Source organism: Acyrthosiphon pisum, chromosome A2 (assembly GCF_005508785.2).
Source record: "Acyrthosiphon pisum isolate AL4f chromosome A2, pea_aphid_22Mar2018_4r6ur, whole genome shotgun sequence".
NCBI classification, from domain to species: domain Eukaryota; kingdom Metazoa; phylum Arthropoda; class Insecta; order Hemiptera; family Aphididae; genus Acyrthosiphon; species Acyrthosiphon pisum.
Genome location: NC_042495.1, coordinates 16388627 through 16412176, shown reverse-complemented (window position 1 = coordinate 16412176; position 23550 = coordinate 16388627). Strand labels below are relative to the sequence as shown.

The 23550-nt window shown below is 30.1% G+C and overlaps 3 protein-coding genes across 3 annotated transcripts; 1 reads left to right on the top strand and 2 right to left on the bottom strand.

The window, feature by feature from the left end:
• The first annotated feature begins 10293 nt into the window (after positions 1-10293).
• LOC100167791 (6-phosphogluconate dehydrogenase, decarboxylating) lies at positions 10294-16186 on the top strand. The gene is made up of 7 exons (XM_001950219.3): positions 10294-10674; positions 10876-11096; positions 13151-13395; positions 14184-14678; positions 15245-15378; positions 15441-15663; positions 15735-16186. The coding sequence occupies exons 1-7, from the start codon at positions 10664-10666 to the stop codon at positions 15852-15854; spliced, it is 1449 nt and encodes a 482-aa protein (XP_001950254.2). The 5' UTR covers positions 10294-10663; the 3' UTR covers positions 15855-16186.
• Positions 11830-12736, bottom strand: LOC100572918 (protein Abitram). Its single transcript, XM_003244110.4, has one exon. The coding sequence runs from the start codon at positions 12479-12481 to the stop codon at positions 11912-11914; it is 570 nt and encodes a 189-aa protein (XP_003244158.1). The 5' UTR covers positions 12482-12736; the 3' UTR covers positions 11830-11911.
• A 7033-nt stretch (positions 16187-23219) lies between the features above and the next one.
• Positions 23220-23549, bottom strand: LOC115034112 (DNA-directed RNA polymerase II subunit RPB9-like; the record flags this gene model as incomplete). Its single annotated transcript, XM_029489840.1, has 2 exons — positions 23220-23415; positions 23485-23549. Coding segments are annotated over 2 exons (255 nt in total), but the record flags the coding sequence as incomplete, so codon positions are not given.
• Position 23550: the final 1 nt, after the last annotated feature.

Sequence of the window (23550 nt, the reverse complement as noted above, 5' to 3'; positions counted from 1 at the left end):
GAATGTAAAAGAAAAAGCCCGGGCAAAATTCGTTTTGAAGTTATAGATGAAAAACTTCAAAAACTGAATTTTTTCGTTGCGCGCATTTTTTTTTAAAATAAATACTTAGAATAGAATATTTTTAATTTTTTTTTTATCAAAATGTGTGGTTTTTAACGCTTAATAGATTGGTGAAATCAAAACTTACCTATCATACTTGATAGTTGATACTTACTTTTGAAGTTGTGCAAGTCGGGGGATATTTTCGATTTGCGGAGCTGAGCGACGGCGCCGAGGAGCGTAGCCACGAGTGCCACAACACGCGTATAGGCATTGCCCATTCCACACGCAAACATTTTAAATATTATTTTCAATGTTTACGTGCAAAAACTTATATATATTTTACTATTAATATTATGTTATTTTTTTGATGACATTTTATACTCAATTAGACGATGTCTGAAGAATCAATTAACTCGATACCACTAAGCATTTCGAATGGTCGACAGCAGAAGCGATTGTACACATTGCTCGATAATCATAATTTGGATGAAATAGATCTAACGTCAGAAGATGATGATGATACAAATTCGTATTATTCGATTGAACACAATGATGAATAAGTCAGAATAACAAAAAATAACAATAGCCACGCATATCAACAATGAACATGGTTTATAAACTATTGTTACAATGTTAATCAAAATGTCACCCACATATATAGGTAGTTAGTAGTTACGAATATAGGTACCATATACATAATCAATAAGTATGTGGAAATTATTAAAAACAATTTATAAATTATAATATACATTATACCCAGGTAAATATAATCCACCTATAGCCATGCATTTTCATAAATAATTTTATGAAATGATAAAACAAATAATTTTTAGGAGGTACATATCTACCTAATTTAAATTATCCCCTCTTAATAATGTTAAATAATTTTTACGAATAAAATAACAATTTTGAGTATATTATATACTATATTATGTACTCGCCAGTGGCGTCACAGATATTTTAATCATTTTATCCATAGGGGCAAATATTGAAGCTACCCACCCACCCACCCACAAGTACAATAAATGAAAACCTACCATGTATACATTATTTTATTATAAAATAAATATTGATATTATCTTACAATATAAACTAACATTAATGTAATAGGTTATTAGGTTATAAATATATTATATTATATAATATCATCTTCCCAGTTTTAGAGGAACTACATAGTACAACAATACAGCGTAAGTTGTGTTGCCTATCACCTTTATTTAAAGTAAGTGTTTATTTGAGTGAAATTGAATGGTACAGGGAAGTATCCCGCAACATTTTGGTTCACCAGCTAGTCTAGACTTCAGACCTAGGTACTTATAACCAATTAAACTTGTCAAAATTTCCATTTTTATGTACTAGTGTTTCAGAAACATTCAGCTTCAGCAAATGAATTTAATAATGTATGTTGTCATTTAACTATATAAAAAAACTTAAATTATAACGATAAAAAAATTGTAAAAAAAAGTGGGCACTACTCTGCTGTACAGTATAGTCAGTAGGTTATGAGTCAATGTGATTGATGATGTTATATTTTAATTCAATGATATATCATTGTAAACGATTCTGAGCGGCGACGGTCTGTAAGCATATAATATTATATCAAGTATATTTATTTTAATGATATGTTTTTGGATATTAGTATTAAAATAATTTATTTTCCTATTAGTAATTTAGTATTTAGGTATGTTTATTAGGTACCTGAGACCTGGGTGGGTTGATTTAATTTTCACCGAAAAGCGTTAGGAAACATAAACTAAAAAATAACAAAAAACTGAGATTTGTACGCAAAACCTGTTTATGAGAAAGTTGATTTTGTTTTTTGGTGCAACTCTAAAAAAATAACCGTAAATATAGGTATGACATTTTAACTGAATGTTTATATTGGTCACATATGTGTGTATATAGAAAATACCAATATAAATTTTCTATATACACAACCATACAAATATTAAATTTTATACACACAACAAGCTTTCAAATGCAATTTTTTCTGCAAAAATTAATTTAACCTACTTTATAGTAGATACCTGCTAAAGCCTAATAGTAAAAATAGTAAAATAAATTACTTTAATTACAATAATATCATAAAATATACTTAGTAATAAGTAATAACTAATAACAAATATTATTTAGGCTGTGACCGTCTTCGCTCATAACCGTTTTTTGTATACCTACGATGATTCTATATATCACTGGATTCAAATTGAACGCATCCGTTACTGCAATCCCTCTAGATACCTACGTACAGCACAGCGACACTCCTGGTTTTTTTTTAAATTTTAGATTATTGGTTTGGAAAAAACTTAAAACTTAATGCTCAACGTAATTAAACTGCCATATTTCTTTTTGTCTAAGCTTTGTCATAATATGTTGTCTAATAAACTATTGTAAATAAAGTGTTGTTTTTTTGCACACATTTTTTTTTTGTTTTGAATCCTTTACTTTAGAGTTTTATGTAAGACTCGGATTGCACTCCAAATAACACGTCAACGAAGTTATCGATTTTAGGATAGTTATAGTGTAGACTGTAGAACGACATTTTTAGTTTTGAATGAAAATTTTCAAAACTGTTAGTGGTAGATATACTGGTACGGTTTCATCTTGCGACTAGCAGTAAACTGTGACCAAATACTCCATGCTCACCGTACTGTGGTCCGATTGATGTAAACAATTTAAATTTAAGGGGATTGGAAGCGGTGATTTTTAGTCTTTGTTTAACACGCGCGCAACATATAAGAATTTAGACGTGTTTTCATTCCAATGTATACCGATTGATCTAGCGAAGTGATAATAATTCTAAAAATATAATTGGATTTGTCGTCAAGTCTACAAGATCGACTTTCCCAGAATTTTAATATTTTGATTTTAATTTCTTCAAAAATTTAAATATTCTGTTTTCTTTTTAAGTAAAATTTTTTTAAGATTTAGGGGGATAAAATCAAAAATGTGGAAAAGTTGATTTCAAGTATAGACACGACGATAAATTAAAATCTGCAGTTTTTAGAATTCTTATCGCTTCACTAGATCAATCGGTGCATACTACGTTGAAATTAAAACACGTCATGTTCCAGTGTGTTGATAGACAGAAAATCACCGCTTAACGACAGTATAAGAGTTGAGAACTATATATACGGTTTTAGGACTTTAGGCACGGATAAAATTTAATCTATTAGTATAGGTAATAATATAAGTTCTTGTATAAAGTAAAAAAAAAATTAAAAGAAATTCTGTTTAGTATCAAAAACACTATTTTAAAAATAAAAAAAACATTGTGGATGGTGCCCGTGCGATAAGTGCAGGTATAACCGTGTTCTCTATAGGCTGGAGCTTAGGTGTCGTGCGAAACTGCGGAACACAGTGAATCATGAATCCTGAAGGTTAATTATATTTTTCAATTTTTGCACGACAATAAGTAATACCTATTACCCAGTGATGGTCATTATAGTCATGACTCATGGTTTTTAGTAGATACATAATATATAATAATACACGAAATATAAGTCGGATACGTTAAAAATGAGTTATTATATAATAAAAAGCCCCGCGAACATGTAAGAAGGTCATTTATTATATTATGTTCGCGTTAAGATAATACTGATAGTATTATGATAGTATACTAAATAATATTATAATGTATATATAAATATACATTATACACTTGTCGTATAATAATAATATTATAATAGGCGTTTTTCTTATTGGTAGGTACGCGACTTTCACGACGCCTGCAAATACGAGTGAATGCACGCCATCGCCATGAGAGCGCTCTCCTGACAAAAAATAAAAAAGCTCATTATGTTTGGTAAATATAAAATTGAATAAGTAATAATACCAACGATATAAACAACATAATATTATAATAGAATTATTATATGCAGCATAGGTGCACATTATATACACAACATTGCCTAGGGGCACTCTTCGCCAACCCCTCCCACTCAACCACCGTTCGATCGATCACCGACGTGTATATATAATATCATAAAATTAAAAATAGTAGTTAAAGTCAATAATAGTAATAATACTCTCAACCCACGGTAATATATGCGAGCACGGTGCAGTTGTAAACGAGAATCTAATTAACATTTTTTAACGCCAGCCGTCCATGCATAAATTGCAGTGTAAATATAACGAAGTAAATAACCTACCTATAAGAGGTATATAGCCACATAGGTTATAGGTATCACGATTTTTGTCAGTCCTATAGGGCTATAGAACATTGTCGTTTTTAGGTTTGAGCGGCAAATCGCTTTTCATATTCATGTATACCTACCTAAACCTAATAATCAGGTCATCGCGCTTATTATAACGAAAAAACCACATTAATGTCTATAAATGAGTAGGTATATTATAGGTAGGCATATAATAGCTTGTACCTAGTACCTACTACAAAACATAATATATCATAATTTAATATTCCTATATATAGTATACATGTATAACTATATCTAAATGTATGTAGGTCGTATAGGCATTAACAAGTTTTTCAACAGCGATTTCATGCACGTTTTAGACGTAAGCAATTCTATTGATGTTATTTTGTATTTATGCGGTGTACCGGTGTATCGTAATTACCTGTAGGACCTACAGTGTAGGTATAGAATTATCACTTTTCTCATGTAAAATAAATATTTTTAACATAATATTATAAAGTCTATAGCATGTCATTATGTCAACACAATATAAACCAATATACAAATAGTATACGTATACCTACGATCTACTTTGATATTATCAGTGGCGTAGTACCTATATTGTCTTGGGGGGTATTCATATATTTCAGTAAACTCGTAAATATTTGAAAATTTATAACTATATTTAAAATTTTGAATGATAGGACAAATAATTTCTGGATTTTCAATAATTTGATACTCCTTTTCTCATTAAACTAAAAATTCTCTATTTAAATTTTTATGGTGTTTTTTTGGTTTTGGGCCACTTACGAACCTATAACTATACCTATGCACCATAGGCGCAGATAATGCTTGAGATTTTTTTTTTTAGGGGGAGGGGGCTGGAAGCCCCACTATGAAATAATAATGAATAAGCTTATAAGAAAAAATTGACAAATGCTTGAGGGGGCTTTGCCCCCAAAGCCCCCCTATTTGCGCCTACGGTAAGCACACACCATTGACCATATTGTGCCTATATAGATAACACTCGCATTAATACCAAAATATGAGATATTAAACTTGGTGCCCACACGTGTATGCGTTTGTATAATGTGTTGTTCAAAGGGACATCGAAAAACTCTTGTCCCACTTTAAACTCTTTCAAAACCACGCAATTTAAAAATTATTTTTACCTGGGTAGGTAGACAGGTAAGTAATGATAACTAATAAGTAATATTTAATAAAATGTTTATCGAATACACGATATAATAAATGACGTATATAATATTATGGTATATCGTATATTATAACTTTAATATAATATTATTATAATAAATGTTATAATGACTATCATATATGAATATAATGTAGGTATTTTAATTTATCACGTTTCGTTTCTGTCGTGTGTTAACAAACTTGTTGGCCTGCCGTATATTATAATGTATAATATATTAATAAAATCAGCCAAAGTCTAAACAATAATGGTAACGAATAACGATGACTAGCGATAACCTTTATTTTCGATTTAAAATTACGTCACCCGTAATTTGAAATTAACATATTAATATATATATAATACAATTAAAAACGCGCTGTTTTTCTCGATAGATGCGTATAACTACTATTATACTGTCTATACACTTATAATATTATATTAGTTAATCATATCATGTGCGTATATTAGGTACCTACATAGTATATGGCTATATTATATATTTATATGACGTGCTAGTGTGTAACAGTGTAAGTGTAAATATTAAATAGTAAATAGTATAATATTGTTATCAATCAAACGATTATTATTGAAATAATCGCTGAACTAATCGCCAATATATATAAATCTGAAGTACTTACACCCGACGTGATGTGTGTATTATTATACTGGGCGTAGAATAACGAAACATTGAAAATTATTGCAAAGAGTATACCACAGTGACCGGACGATGTATCAAAACATATTCCTGTGACCACAGTATCTATAATATAGGTACTCGAGTCTCGTATAGGTGCCTAATCCGTTAGACAACCGTGCCCAACAAATAAATACCGAAACGCAGGGGCCGGGGGAATCCCTGCCACCTGGGCAATAATTAAGGCCTAAGGGGAGGAACAAAAAAAATCATTTAAAAATATAGGCCATGAATATGCAGTGGTGCCAGGATAGTAGGGCCACTATATATAGAAGGCCTACAAAGGTCGAGGCATGCAAAAATTATATTTCAGCCCTGCACTAAAATAAAAATATATACATTAACAATTAATATGAGCTAGGTACCTAATTAATATTTTTTTTTTACTTAATGAAGAAATCGCATGATACATTATTTCACTTTTACACATATTTTTTTAGACATAGCTAATAAAACAATATGTATACACACTACACAGTATTATTAGCCATTATAGATACAACAGACGTACCCGTCGAAAAATTTAAAATTATCGTAATTTGTAGGTAATAGGCAAGTGCTTACTATTGGTTATAAAATCAAGTAGGTTGTAACTTTTAGGTAGTATTATTGTATAAAAAATAGTAGTAATGTAGTATATTATTGTTAATTACATATATTCGCGTACCTACAATCAACCATTCCAATTTATTTTGAAACATGGCCAAAAATCAAATTAATATGTTTTAAGGTCGGGCGGTGCATTTTCTGGTAGGCCATGGAATAATATTTTGTTAAAAAATAAAAATGAAGTGTAGAAAATCGTGGCGTCTGGCAAATGATAACATCAAAAACTGACAATAAGACATAATAAGTACATTATTATAATAAATAATTTTTTTTTTTAAATCGTTTGATTTTAGATTTGTAATTTAAAATTTGCAATTAAAAAGTTAATATTAGTCTGCAGTAGTGTAGTAACAGTCAAACTTGAAAACGCAACTAGTGGATTTATCACCCGTCATGGCTACATCAAACAAAACGTCAAAACTTTAAGCCTTTGTCCATACAAAAAAAAACCCGTAAGACAATGGAGAGGGGAGCCACCCGATGTTACCTCAGCATCAGCTATACTTACTATTTATTAGTAATAAAGTCAAACGGGCCAACTTGGTCAGTTTTGAAATTCTATTGTAAATAACTTAATCTAGAGGTATTTTCAATGTAACATTTTTTATCAATTAAGGTTTGATTTATTAATTTCTGTTGCATTTGAACCACACAAGTTATTCCTTCTATGTTTTTTTTGTATTTTTCTGCATGCCCCATGTTGTACTGAATTTCGACAACATGGGGCACTCATGTTTTTCTTATAAAAAACCTATTTTATAATTTACTTAAACCAACTTGGGGCACTATTTAAAAATTTTATAAATACTATATAATTTTCTGAATTTAACAAATATTTTTTGTATATAGTGAGTATATATTAACATTAAAAAAATAAAAACATTTTTGTTGACCAATTAAATAAGTATTACAATACAAATCAAAATAATAAAATTAAAAAAGAATAACATTCTTGTTAGGTATTAAATAATATGTAGTTAACTTTCTTGTTTACCAATTAAATAAGTAGCCAGTAGGTATTATAATATGTAAATAATATTAAAAAACCAGGCTTAAACAACAGTGGCTCAAGTTGGACTAAATAAGTAAAACGTAATTTACAGAAATGTAAGATTGTGTAGGATTATAATAATTTATAATATAGAGTAGTAAATTTAACACATGTCCGAAGTCCGAACATATTTTTTATTATCAATTTTTATGTAAAACGTCTAATTCAATGAGTATTAGTGTAAGTTTTCGGACCTTTTCAAAACGATAGACATTAAACATAAAATTAATTAATAAAAATTAATACTTATATGTTCAAAATTTGATGCTGCAACACTACCAGTGATTTTAAATATTGTTAAGATAACAACAGAATATTTGTATCACATTAATTAATTGATAAAAGACCATTATGGAGGTAAAACTAAAAGATAATATTTTTGACCCAAGTTAAACACATGCCCCAAGTTGGCCCGTTTGATGGTTAGGTAGGTAGGTAGTTAATACTTTGGTATATAATATATAATATTACATTCGTAGGCAACTTCTGCTGCTACCAGTGGCTATTTTTTCTGATTTTCTGGAGTGCACATTTGCATTTGAATTTGATTACTACCTATATAACTATATTACTATATAATATGATTGTTAAGGCAGGGATGATTGGGTGAATGCAAATTGTATTTAATATATTATACATTCTTATAAGGTACATTATGTTTATAACACGTAAACGTTTTAAAATTTTCATTTTATATATATTCTAGAAGGGGAGTGATGTATTATATTGATTATACAATAATAATTTTTTTTTTAATTCTGTCTCTTAACATTTTTTCTGATGGGAAGTGAAGCTAGTTGGTACTCTTGAGAGGTCAAATTCGAAAATCCACAGTATTTTCTAATTATTTTGAGTTAGCAATTCATACATTTTTTTTCTATTTAAATCAAAGATTTGTAAATTTAATACAAGATTACTCTTAAGTTTTTATACCTTTAACAAAAAAAAAAAAAAAAAATAGTAGGTAAACTAATTATTTACGAGCCTTTAAACTTTAAATGTTTTCAACATTGGATTTTTAACCGTATATATTAGGTAACGAATTATCATCGAACGATTTTCTTATTTTGTTGTAATTCAAAAACGAATCAACTTAGATAGGTATAGATACTTGAACCAAATGTTTTTATATAATTTTCAAATATTTTTTTTTACGTGATTTCATGTTGTTATTTTAATCTTATGTGTCAAAGTTACTTATTGTTTATAAAAAAATTATTACAAATTGTAACACCATATTGTTCTATACGGTAAGTGGTAACGGTGTGTAACACTAACACAACACGCGTAGTTACATTACATTGCGTAGTGCACGGAGTAAGTCGTGGTGCACACAAAAATAGCTACTGTTGCTATTAACCAAGTATCAACTATACCAAGACAGTTCCACGAATTAAGATAATAGGATAGGTAGTATATTATTATTCATGGATAGCACTCGCCCACCCCGAAACCGCAGAACTCGCCGAGTTGTAAGCAGTCTTGTTCAATATTTGAATACTTGTATGCTTTTTTTGTATTTTAAATACTTTTTGACCAACGTATTTTAGACAAATATTTTTTATATATAAATTGTTTCTAAAATATTATTTTATAATGGTTCTTAGTTTCTTACGTCTGAGAATTTATAAATGAGGATTCGTAAAAATTAAGCAGATAACAGTACAACTGAAATCCGGTCGGCTCGTCACTCCAATACACATACCATGGCATACGAGACACTGACACTAGTACACCACTGGTTGGATTGGCTGTTATCTTGAATATTTAAATAGTATTTCTTCTTAATTTAAAGTTGTAATAAGTAATAACACTAATACAATTTTAAATTAAAAATTATTATTGTATTTCTTATCTAATTGGTGGTAGTACATATAGCTAATAATTTTAATAATTTAATATAAGGTAATAATGCTTTTGAACTTAAATAAAAAGTATTTTGAATACTTTTTAAAGGTATTTGTATTTATATTTAAATACTCCTAAAAGAAGGTATTTGAAAAGGTATACGTAAAAATATATTTTAAATACAAATTACATCAAGTATTTAAATACGTATTCTGAATACATTTGAAAAGTATTCACTACTGGTCGTAACTCGTAACCAATGACCACCGGTGACTATCGATCGCGGCTGATAACGCGGCGTGTCGAATTACATATTATTTTTCAAATCTTAAAATATAGTATAAGCCATCAATCAACGCAGCAATGATAATGTATCTAACAATCTTTGCGCTGTCATCGTACCCGCACCAATAATTGTTATTACCTACTATAGGTCATAGGTAGGCACTTTGGGAAATCGTTACACATTGTGTGCGTATCATTATTCATTATAATAATATTATCATCGGTACCTAACCGGAATAATACTTTTACTTTCTCTAAGTTCTCGCAAGCGGCCCTTCGCCCTTTTATCACGGATTTGCGGTGCCGTTACAAGTTACGATCGTTACACATAATACACTGTCGCGGCGAGTTTTTGCGGTCTCTTAACGATCATTCATTTTCCCCACAATGCAAGCGCAAACATAACGCGGTGCAATAATAACGACGACAATAACAATAATTACGACCGGACGCCGCCGAATCGAGGCGAAAACTCGAAAGTGAAAAGTTAAAAAAAAACCGCCATAGACACGAACAACGGCACGCCGCCGCCGCGGTGCGCAGGTTCGCGTTGAGGTCATACCCTTGGTAGTCGTTGTAGTTACACTCGTACCGTCGTCGTTTGCTCCACTCTCGGCGAACCAGTCGGCCGGCGGGTCGACCTTGACGGCGGCAGAACATACTGCCGATATTCCGGGCGGCGGGACCTTGATCCGTTTCGCTGGTCGTTTTTATCGCGGTTATCGGCATCGCGCCGACCGGGCCCCGTCCGCGCCATTCACCCAGTGACCGTGTTGCCGTCTACACGTACGCCGAACGCGAACACCATGAGTGGCAAGTGAGTACAACACCTATGGTGATACGATTGTATTTTATTGAGAGATTTTACGCAAAATTGTTTTGCATAACATCGTCCGACTGGATAACAATATTATCATTATAGCCGTATTGACGCGCTAAATGTTATCGCTTTTTCGCTTAAATGCGCTTATTTTTCTCGCCGACCACTGGTGGCTGACATGTCTTATTTTGCTCGCAGATCAGACTTCGGACTCATCGGCTTGGCCGTCATGGGCCAAAATCTCATACTCAACATGAACGATCACGGGTTTGTGGTCACAGCCTACAACAGGACCGTCGAGAAGGTGGACGAGTTCCTGCAAAAGGGTGCCAAAGGCACGAACATCGTTGGCGCACACTCGCTCAAGGAATTGGTCGACTCGTTGAAAAAGCCTCGTAGAGTCATGATGCTCGTCAAAGGTGAGTCAAATCTATACGGTTATCGTCTCGAATAGATAGGCACTACCTAACGTCAGCTCAAGTACATCAGGTACACTTGGACCGACTGCCTTCTATACGAGTTCCATTTTGAAACTAATTTCCAGAACATGATAGTACTGAGTACCACATAGGCCGTGCGCAGGATTTTCTGTCCGGTGTACATTTTTAACCGGTCTTACAGGTCAATAAGCAGCCAACTTGTTTTCCTTATCGTGGTATAAGTAATACTGGTGAAAGGACAGCAAGGTGAAAATGATGTACCTACTATTCGATTGTGTGATAGAGTAAAATGTCGCTTACTATTGACATACCTCGGCATAATTATTGTATAAGTGGATAGTTGCCATTTAAAATTAATGTTTATCGACCCCCTAAATCCAAAATTAATTGTCAGGTGGAGTGAAAGCACCATTCGGTGCATCACTGTGCACGTCTATATCAAGTACTTACAGTGTACATGTACTGTACGCTAGCTGATTTTAACACCACTATTATGAGGTAAAAATCTGGGCCCAACATGCTGCTATAAACACTGCAAGCTAACTAATAATGTTCTCATTAAATTATTAATGATTGTTGTTGAACAATTAAATGTCCAAGAAAGACAAATTAACTTGTAGGTACCGTTAGTGTCGGTTATAGTAAAACTATTATTTCTGTTAAAACATAATATTATGGTTTTAGAGATTAAATTAAAATAAAATAATTCATATTATAATCCTAAGTTTAGGTTGAAGAAATTTATTTATTTATAACAATAGTAAAAAAAAAACAACAATTCTTTTATATTTCAGTCAAACTGTAGAATTTCTATTAGTGTATTGTTCTTTGGTCAACAGTCCGTCTCTGATTTTTTCAAACCTCTGTTTTTGTGGTAACACTATCGCTATAAATCCAAGATCGTCTGGTTTGTCCAACATGATATTCGGAGTATCTGCTAGTTTACTGTTCATTTGTACTAATTTGCCTGGAATGGCCGACAGTATTTTGTGCTCTTCGCCGTCGGAACAATGAACCTTACACAGAGTTGACCCTGCCTGCACAATTTGAGCTCCTCGTTTTCCTTTTCCCGTCATATTATTGCTGAGGCGATCAGTGTTCCCAGACACTTGGAAATCTATTTTGTCGATGGTCTTGCCCATCAAAACATGCGTGGATGCCAGCGATAAGATGCACAGATTGTTGGAATGAATTAACACACTGTAGTCCTGATTGGGTTTGTCGTTGACGTTCGTGGCGTACCGAGATTCAAAGTATCGTTGAACGACAGTCGGTGGAACATTTTCAGTTATGTCAACGGATCGTTCTATCGGAGGAACCGAATCGTCGTCGATACCGAAATCGTATACACTCGGTTTGTCCATTTTTATTACAGTCGAAACGTCGGTTTGCGAAAGTTTAATTTTGTGGACACGTTTAGGTTGAGGTCAACACTCAGAATAAATTATTAATATTACGGATTAGTTGGAAAGAATCGTTTTGGTAAAATGATTGGCATGAAGTTCAAATTTAAATCTTTTAATTTTCGTGTACAAAAACGTGCTACTGATAACGCAAAAAGTGTTATCTGAATGTCATTAAAACCAATGGTACCAACTTGAAATATTTATATTATAATATTTCGTTGCCTCTTATTTTTGAATTATGAAGGTAATAGCCAATTATAGGTATTGTCGACATTAATTTAATTTTTTGATCAAACCAACAATATTATTAATTAAATGTTAATTTCTATTGAAATGCATTCATGTGTTTTGTTCATTATAATTATTTTGTAAAGAAATATTTTGTTGTTGTACTTAATGTAAAATTATATTTCTGCCATCAAAATTATCAAAATATAATTTTGTGGTACACGGAAAAGCTTTTTTACAGTAACTTTAATAAACTAAATTATCGTTAAAACATTAAAAAATTTACCAGGAACTATTTATGTTTAAAAATTAAAATCACCATTCAAGTATAACATCAGAAATGTTATTATTTTCATTGAATATGTTATATTATTAATTTTTTGTTTAATTTTGTTTTAGCTGGTAGTGCCGTTGATGATTTTATTGCTCAACTTGAACCTTTGTTGGAAGCTGGTGACATCATTATCGATGGTGGAAACTCTGAATACCAGGATACACAACGCCGAACTAAAGCACTCGCCAAAAAATGCTTGTTGTTTGTTGGTTCAGGCGTATCTGGTGGTGAAGAGGGAGCACGATATGGTCCATCATTGATGCCTGGAGGAAATCCAAAAGCTTGGCCATATATTAAGGATATTTTCCAAGTGAGTTGTCCTTAATATGAATATTATGTTTGTATATTTTCCCTATAACTAGCAATCATATGTATACCATGGGCATACACAACAAGTAGTCTTGGGATATTTTAATTATTAATTTGTTATTTTACTTATGTACCAACTTTTATTTAACATTGGTATACCTATATTCTATAGCTAAATAATTTTACTGTAGAATATATATTATTATTAGATAATTGTACCTGTGCTAGTGTGCTTTGTTGTACATTGGTTATTATCATTTAAATTTTCTATTACCTTCAACTAATATATTTTTTCAAATATCATTATAATATACATTTTAAGAAGCAAGTCTTAGTTGATCTGTGTGTAAATCCTGTTCAAATTCATATCTTTGTAGACCTAGCCTTGATTTTATAAATATTTCCAGTAAACCAATAAAAAGATATAGGTATTTACAAGTTTAACCATGTCATTTCTACAGTTAAAAATAGTTTTGTTTATTGTTCTAACGACTAGTACAGGGCTATTTGGGCGTGTCATTTGATTATGTTTTCATACTTCCTCAAGGCAACTGCCTACCAGATATATTATGATATAATAATTCCATACCTACCAAATTTATAATAAAATAATGCTATGAAAGTAATTACTTTCACTTCAATCAAGATTTTATTTCAAACAATATTAAGAATATAGTATGTAAACATTATAGGTACTTAGTTAATTTAAATATTATGTTATTATTATGACTGTTGAGTACCTATTTAAATTGTATTCCTATTTTGTATTTAACAATATCTAATTTACAGAGTATTGCTGCTAAAGCTGATGGTGAACCTTGTTGTGATTGGGTTGGCGAGGATGGTGCTGGCCATTTTGTGAAAATGGTTCACAACGGTATTGAATATGGAGACATGCAACTTATCTGTGAAGCATATCATTTGATGAAATCTGCTTTAAAAATGAACAACAAAGAGATGGGATTGGCCTTTGAAGAATGGAATAAGGGGGAATTGGACTCATTTTTAATAGAAATCACAAGAAACATATTGCAGTTCAAAGACGACGATGGAGAATATTTAGTTGAGAAAATCCGTGATGCAGCTGGCCAAAAGGGTACTGGTAAATGGACCGCTATTTCTGCATTGGATTATGGCGTTCCTGTCACACTTATTGGAGAATCTGTGTTTGCACGTTGTCTGTCTTCATTAATTGATGAGAGAGCAGAAGCTAGTAAAGTCCTTCAAGGACCAACAGAAGTATTTAACGGAGATAAACAAGCCTTCTTAAAAGACATTGGAAAGGTAACTTAGTTTTAAATACAGTTAAAATCAGTTACAACGAGTTCCGAGTTGAATTTTTTTGTTGTAACTAGTAGCTTGTATATTCTTGTTGTAAACAAAAAGTAGTAAAATACTAAATAAATAAAAGAATTCTTGTTGGTAGTGTAAAACTGTACTAAAACTTATGACACGGTATGATTGGAAGTATTCACAATACCGTAATCTTACTCTTAATCATTGTTTATTATAAACTTGAAAACACCAGGCCTCTGTACACATTCAGCATAATATGTATAGTTATTCACATCTACACAACATAAGATATTAATTTGCACATAGTAACCAAATAGCATGTAGACGGTGTATGCATGGTGTTTTGCTCATTGTGTTGATATCTCATTCTATCCATATTCGGTATAAAGGTATATTTGTATTTACCATCTAGCATTTTGCTCTTTTTAATTAGCATCTTGTTGTAACCAATGCTCGTTGTGATTTCTACTGTACTTAAGGTTTTTTAAATCATTAAATGTTTACATATTTGCATATGTTTTTGTTACAATTTACTATTTATATTTTGTTTTAAGGCACTGTACGCATCTAAAATTGTTTCCTATGCTCAAGGATTTATGTTGATGCGAGAAGCTGCAAAAATACACGGCTGGAACTTAAATTATGGAGGAATTGCACTCATGTGGCGTGGAGGATGTATTATTAGAAGGTTGTATTAAATATTTAATTTTAGCTACAGAAGAAATTGTTTAACGCTAAAATGTGTTCTAGTGCATTCTTGGGAAAGATCAAACAAGCTTTCGAACTTGATCCAAATCTTAAGAATTTGTTGCTTGATCCATTCTTTAAAGATGCCGTACACAATAGTCAAGTAGCTTGGCGCAAGGTGGTTGCTTCTAGTGCCATGCTAGGAATTCCCACTCCAGCATTCAGCACGGCTCTTGCCTTTTATGACAGTTATAGAAGTGCTAGACTTCCAGCCAATTTATTACAGGTAAAATACCTATTAAACTCATTTTTAGTGTTTGACATTTAGTATATCTGTACAATTTTTTATTTTGCTAGGCTCAACGTGACTATTTTGGTGCTCATACATACGAGCTATTAACGGCTCCTGGAAAATATATTCACACAAACTGGACTGGTACTGGTGGTGATGTTTCGGCTAGCACATACAAAGCTTAAGTGTGTAACAAGCACTAATTGGCTGTAAATTATTGAATTTTTGGGACCAAACATACAAAATGGGTTTATATATTCTCACAGATTGCTTGTTAATACCGATTATTTTTTTGTATTTAAATAAAATGTCATTTCATCTACTTAAAATTTATTATTTTTAAACTTAAAAAAATATTTATTCGCTTCTGTATTGTAAGACAAGATTGTTGTTACTCCCTTTTTAAACTTTTATATTTATATAGTGTACTGTTATTGTTAAAAATGTATTGTTTTGTCAAAAACCCTTTTTGTTAATAAGAGTATAATATATTTTTTATTAAAAGTGGTGAATTTCATAACGTTTAATTTTTTAATCACATTAATTATTTTGGTATATAAAAAAAAGTGGAAAGTAGATAGTGAGTGTCTAGTTAACAGTTATTGTACTGCTTAAATGTAAGTTTGGATTAGGAGTACTATTTTTCATCGCCGACTTGGTTGTATATACTTTAGAAAAAAACTTACTTATTAATGTTACGGATACCGTAAAACTTTAATATTATATCTTACTCATAAAGAAAATATAAGAAATTATTGCATAATATCAAAAATAATGAAATAATACATTCATTAGATGGCCATAAGTATGAAACTTCTATGTATTAACTATATAATATTATTAGCTATATATTATGTATTTTATAGGCAGTGTTAAAAAAAATATGTTTTAACTCAGATTAAACTTTATAAGGATATATGTATTATAATCATTAATTATCTATAATTTAAAATTCATAAATTTCAAAAAATATTATAAATTCATTACATTTTATATATTTTTAAACACCAACCTAATCCTTAAGTACTGACAAATTATATAAATGTATATTTATTAAGATTTATCAATTTCAATTATAGATTTAAGTACTAAGTATGTAATCTTTATGAATTTTAACCATCAAATAATGTTAATCATAGATTATTTTTGCCTAACGCTGTAGGTTTGGTATAGTTCAGCTGTTTTAATTGAGTCACTTTTGTAGCTGAGTGTACCTAATAGGTAACATTAGGTAACTAATTTATTAATATTATATAGTAGGTATATTAAATTAGCATGAAAAATAAATAACCGGTTTCTAATTTTTATGTATAGTATATTATTATATTTCGATAAGGTTAAGGTCACAAATGTAGCCTTCTTGATAAGCTTAAAAGTTATCCAAAGTTTCTCTACAGTATGTAGGTACCTATAATAGTTTAAAAAAATCTATGAACAAACTTAAATAATTTACTGATAACATTTAATTTTTAGATTCTAATAATTTTTTATGTAGATAGGTAGGTACTTGCCTAGTTATTTTATGTTATAGATAAGGACATAAGGACATTCATGTCTTAATATATAAACATGGTACATTGGTACCTTCTTGGTTAAAATATCAGACATCTAAATGAAACTAGTGACCATAAAATCACAATGCTTTGATTCATCTGTGCAGTGTGAACTATCTAAGTAAAGCAAAAAATGCATTTCGTTACTTTTAATATTTCAGTGAACTCATCGATTATCAAACTTTAAACTAAGAACATAACATTACCCTACATTGGCCATTTTATGATATTTTAATTTTTATATAAGTTATGTATTGAGTAGAAGCGCGGATTTTTATGCAATTGCATATTTTTTAATTTAATAATATTAAATTATAAATTACAACATTTTTTGTTTATTAAGTATGGATACCAATAATTATAATTATAAGTTATTTAATTTGTTTAAAATTATTTTTGAGTCATACATATTTTATAAACTACCTATTAAATTGTGAATTTTTAACCAAACCTATTACAAAATTAAAAAGTTTTTTTTGCAAATTAAGTAGCTGCATATTATATGGCATATTTTGATACTTTTTCGTGCATAACAATTATAATATCGTAAAAAGCTGAGACACATGTAATGTTCTTATTTTAAAGTTTGATAATATTATGTGAATTCACTCTAATATTAAGTGTACCTAACAACACGCAGGGTTGCTAAACATAAATATTTTGCTATGTTGCGCTGGGTCAGAGGGATAAAACAAATTATGGTCGCTGACATCCTCTTATAATATATTAATAAACACTAAATAACTGCATACCCAGGTTTGGTTGAAATGAGACAAAATGTTGGTTTTCTTAGATAGTTCACACTGCACTGCAACGTGATTAATTTATGGTTATTAGTTTCATTTAGCTGTCTCACATTTATCCAAGAATGCGTTTTACCGTAATTAATACGACCTAGTTAATATTATCGTAATACTGTTAATTATATGCAATCATATTTTATGATATTATTTTTAATTTAAAGTTGTGCAAATTCGTTATTGTTTTCATCAATTAATTTATATACCTACCTAGATATAATAGGTATGATTAATTCATCAAAATGATTTACCATACTCCAAATATATAGCCATATAGGCATAGGCGTACATCGTGGGGGGGGCTTAGGGTGGGCTTAGCCCCCTAAATATTTCAATAGCCCCCCCCCCCCCTAAAATCGAAATGTTATTATTGTTTTTCGTTTTAATAATAATCTGTTAATTTTTTTGAAAATTGTAAAATAGTATTTAACCAACAAATAGCTCTGACAAACTACCATTAAAAATCATAGAAAAAGGCCATCTGTTAAGAACAATCAAACCCAGCGTCAGAAATTACAGTGGTAAAAAAATGTTGTAGTTCAAAGGTTAACCAATCTTTTTTTACTATAATACTATTCTTTATTGATAAAAATAGACATTTGGTATTAAAATAAAATATTAATTATTGTTTAATATACGCGTTATTTAGTATTTTTTTTTATTAAAACTTAAAATAAATATTTGGATTAGTAATATGTTGTCCTTGTGTGTTGGTAGGGGGTGTGGGGGCGAAGCCCCTGCGGGTAGCTACTTTACATTGGATTATATATATTGGTGAGGAGAACCGAAAGCCGCCAGCTTAATCATTATTCATTATAGGTAGATAAACAAATTGTAGGTCTTAGAATTAATAGCTAATGAGCAATGACTAATGTACAGTTATTACAAAATAATAGGTATTGAACACTACCTACTCTCTAACTAATAGCTATATTAGAACAACTCTTATGGTCTCCATATAATATTTCTATACAAAATTAAATTAAGTAAAATTCAGAATATTATGAAAAATGAAAAAAAATTGTAAGCTAGGTGTTTGATGTATTAATTATTTTTGTACAAACGCGGAAATCAAGAATAAGTACCTACATTCAAATAAAATCGGGAAAAACACAGGACGTTTAATTACAATTGGTACATTTTATACTCTATAATTTAGGCGGACATCCACAATAATATTGGAACTTCTGATGAAATTCTATCTTATCCCGACCAAATTTGGACCTACTAAGATTATGTTAATTTCTACATTCAGCTATTTTTTTTATAATATATATTATATTGGTATGATAAATTGTGTGCATTGCACCTAACAAAATTTTTTGAGATAATGTTTTTAATCATCTATAACTTAACAGTTTACACTAGTACACTACAAACAAAAATAGTGTAGGTATGCATAATATTTAATAAGCATTACAAATTAATAAAAATTACCAACCTAAAAATACTAATAAATGCTCTAAAATTTGAATAACAGCGAAAATGCAAAATAAGAGTTTCACTTGAATCGAATTATAATAATAAACAAATTAAAAATTTAATTTTTTATTTTTCAAACATAAACGGAAAATAAATAATTAGGTAATACTATTATAATAGACAATTTTGTAGCTTAAATATCCACAGACAATCTAATTAATTAGGTTTGGATATTTGAAATACAGTGTATTATTTTGGGTGCTCTAGACAGCGTGGGTAGGTATAAAAAATGCATTCCTATTTCCAAGTACATATTATACATGTAAATGTGCCACTGTCGTATATCAGTGTATTGCAGTGATTGTAATTTCATATTCTAGACGCTATAGGTCAGAGGTATTCAAACTTTTTTATCGTGCGGCTCTTTTGTGTGTTCACTGTTCACAATAATTGTACGGCTCCCAAGTTATTATACCTAAGAAAAAATTGAAACAATATGGATTCAATATTATAGCTAATATATAGGTGATAATAACAGTGACTATAGTACTAGAAATAAAACTTCGAATAGTCGTATAATGTGCTATTATCTAGACAACCTCTTGAGCTTTTTTTTTATATTTTAATTTTAAAGCGAGCTATGAGTATTTTAAAATTGTAAATTGTTCGTGTATTTTAAAGTACTCATTACTCGCTAAAAAATTTAAATATAACAAAAAGCTCATGAGGTTGTCTAGATAATAATCTTACCTTTAGATTTTATAAGAGGTCAATTTACTCTAATGTTTAAGCTAACGGAGCTACACGTGTTCTGCTTTGAGTATAATTTGCTATGTTACGCACTTGTAAGACGGAGACAACACATGCGGGTATCACGTCCTCGATTATAAATAATATTTATACTTGGCCTACATTAATCTTGGTTTCCGGTGCTTTGACGCGGCTCCCTTAAACAACTCTCGCGACGCACAGTTGAATACCTCTGCTATATAGGTAGTAGGTACGATGTGTATTTAGGAAATATACCTACATAACTCATAAGTCATAACTATTGATGTATCATGTATATAATTAAATTTTTTTTTTTTACTGCATTTACACAATAAAAAGTGACAGTTTCAAGGAATTTTTTTTTCAAGAAGTGTGAAAAAGACTTTCCCATTTCATGAAATGATAGATTTCATGAAGTGGTTACGACATATATATTACTGACCGATTCATCAGGTATGCTCACCCAAATTGATTCCGCTAATAATATGAATTTATTCGAATTGTGGTTTTTATAATTTTTAAATAACATACCTACTCTAAGGCCATCACGAGCGATTTCAATACTCAAATTTTGTTGTACTAGGTACCTATATAGGTACTTCAGAAGTATGAAGGGGTAATTCAAACTTCGATTTTTCAAACGAGAACCCCGCGCTTTTTTTAAAAACGTTTAGTGGATAATCGTTTTGAAAATGTGTACCTATACGTACTCAATTCAAAACGAATGCCCATCTATAATCAATATGGGGCAATACACGGATATATTACAATATAAATTTTTTATTTTAAAACCAAGTCGTAACTCACAATTTTAATTAGTACCTAATATTATACACCGTTATAGGAGCGCATTCTTGCGGAAGCATCATTGCCGTCGGTTCAGCGTCCTTTTTCGGGAAAAGTAAAGTATATACAACGAAGAGTGAAGACTATAATATTATAGAATGAGACCAAACTCGTAAGCACTAAAAAAGTAAAAAATGTACTAAATGATTCGCACGACGGTCACAGGCTGCGCCACGAACGCTAAGTTTGCTGCCTTAACCCGCGGAATATAATATAGGATTTAGTTTATTTAGTCATGTTGGATTGTTTGTGGTTTTTTTCGCGATTTTTTGATTTCATAGTTTGTAATGTACGATTACGCATTTATGCTATCGAATAGTATATAGGACTCAGACTTACGATGACCACAGATATTACGTAACAGGGCTTGAATTTGAAAAAAAAAATCCGTTTTATGTTATTCAGACTTAAAACGTTATCCGAGTTTTGCGTTTTTCGTTTATTGTTATTTAAAATAAAATTTAAAAAGGTGGGTAAGTGGATGTCGCTCTGCTGTACAGTAGTTTACAAGTGGGTCACTGTATAATGGATAGTATTAAATTTGAATTCAATGATATAATATCACTGTATAAGAAAAATGATTCTGAGCGGAGACGGTTTGTCAGTCTAGGTATTAGACATACCTATTATAGGTAGGTATACTTATCTATAGTATTAAAAAAAATTGACCTATAATAGGTATCAACAATAAATTCCAAATTAATCATATCACAATATCCATTAGGTAACGCGTTATACATCAACAACAAACGGTGGTACTATCATAGATATATAATAGTATACTTTAGAAGTTTCAAGTACCCACGAAATAATATTATACAATCACAACAAAATAACTAAAATAGTTATTCCAGGTTTTTTAATATGTAATTTTCGTCCAAATTTGAACTTAAAATTACTATAAAAATAAACTGTGCTATGTATTTTTTAGAATTTTTGGTACAGAATTAAATATTTACGTGAAAACTTGTTTTAAATTTTCAATTCTTAGATACAAAAGTTGAACATTTTATAAATTTTTAACTACAAAATAATTATTCAAATTAAAATTTGATAAATTTTGTCAAAATTCGATCTTTAAATGCTTATAAAAAAAAAATTGTGCCTATGTATTTTTAATATTTTTCAACTGATATTGTAACAATATATCAGAAGCTTTGTATTAAATTTTTACACTTTTTGGCTCAACAGTTAAAACTTTATTGATATTTATAGAAAAAAAAACTAAAAAAATTGAAAACTGAAAATGTCCGTAAATAGCTCAAAAAGAGTCAAAATATTTTCCAAATTGTACGGTTTACAGGAAATGCTAGTATAAACATTCAGTAAAATTTTCATGTATCTACAGTCATTCGTTTTTGAATTACAACAAAATAAGGAAATCGCTACATGAGAAATCGAGTGAATATCCAATGTTGTAAAAATTTGAATTTCAAACGATCATAAAAATTTAATTTGACTTTCTTATAGATATTTTTTGTTTAATAAAGGTAGATAATCTTATAAGGAATCTTGTATTACATTTTAAAATCTTAGATTTAAAAAGAAAAATTTTTACGAATTCTTAACTCAAAATAATTTGCTATTTTTCGTGATTTTTTCATATTTTGTCAATTTTTGAACTTTAAATGCTTATAAAAAAAAACTGTGACTAATGATTTTTAATATTTTTGAAACAATATACTAGGAGCCTTTTATTAAATTTTCAAGCTTTTTTAATCAACAAATAAAATTTTATTGATATTTTTAGAAAAAAAACTAAAAAAAAATGAAAACTGACAATGTCCGTAAAAAGCTCAAAATAAGTCAAAATATTTTGAAAATGTTATGGTGTATAGAAAATGCTAATATAAACATTCAGTCGAAATTTCATGTATCTACGGTCATTTTTTTTAAAGTTTTAAACCAAATTAAATTTTGTGAAAAATCGATTTTGCGTAAAAATTCCCATTTTTCCTTAATTTTTCTTGGCGCTTTTGAAAATTACTGGGAATTTTGACCTCCCCAATGCGCCAACGGTATTCAATTTCCAATCGAACAAGATACTGAAGTTGAAAATCGAAGCATTATTTCGACTACTTATCGTGTACACAGACACAAAAAAAAATTAAAAATTAAAAAAAAAAAACACATCATTGTAAAATCAATACATTCATCGTTCCACTCAGAATCTAAAAATAACCAAATTAAGAATTAAATAAAATAAAATTCCTAGTATAAGATATACCTCTGCACGTCTAGTTTGAGCTTGGAAAAATACTGATTCTCGGTGTTTACATTTTGGACAGGGATGATCTTCAGACCTGGGTAAAGTTGGATCAGACGTTACATCGGAAACAATATGAGTAAGTTCGCTAAACGCAATAAAAAAATAATATTAATAACTAATGAATAACAAAGTCAATCTGTGTTGTTCAAATTACTTGATTTCGTGCATAATTTTGTTCACATAAATGCAATTGCTGTCAGCCATTTGTCTGTGATCGCAA

Excerpts from the sequence above, each read along its gene's own strand:
- LOC100167791 (XM_001950219.3), top strand. Across the intron at positions 11,097-13,150 it reads AGTCATGATGCTCGTCAAAG|CTGGTAGTGCCGTTGATGAT; the intron begins GTGAGTCAAATC and ends ATTTTGTTTTAG. Across the intron at positions 15,379-15,440 it reads GGAGGATGTATTATTAGAAG|TGCATTCTTGGGAAAGATCA; the intron begins GTTGTATTAAAT and ends AATGTGTTCTAG.
- LOC100572918 (XM_003244110.4), bottom strand. The coding sequence starts at position 12,481 with ATGGACAAACCGAGTGTATACGATTTCGGTATCGACGACGATTCGGTT.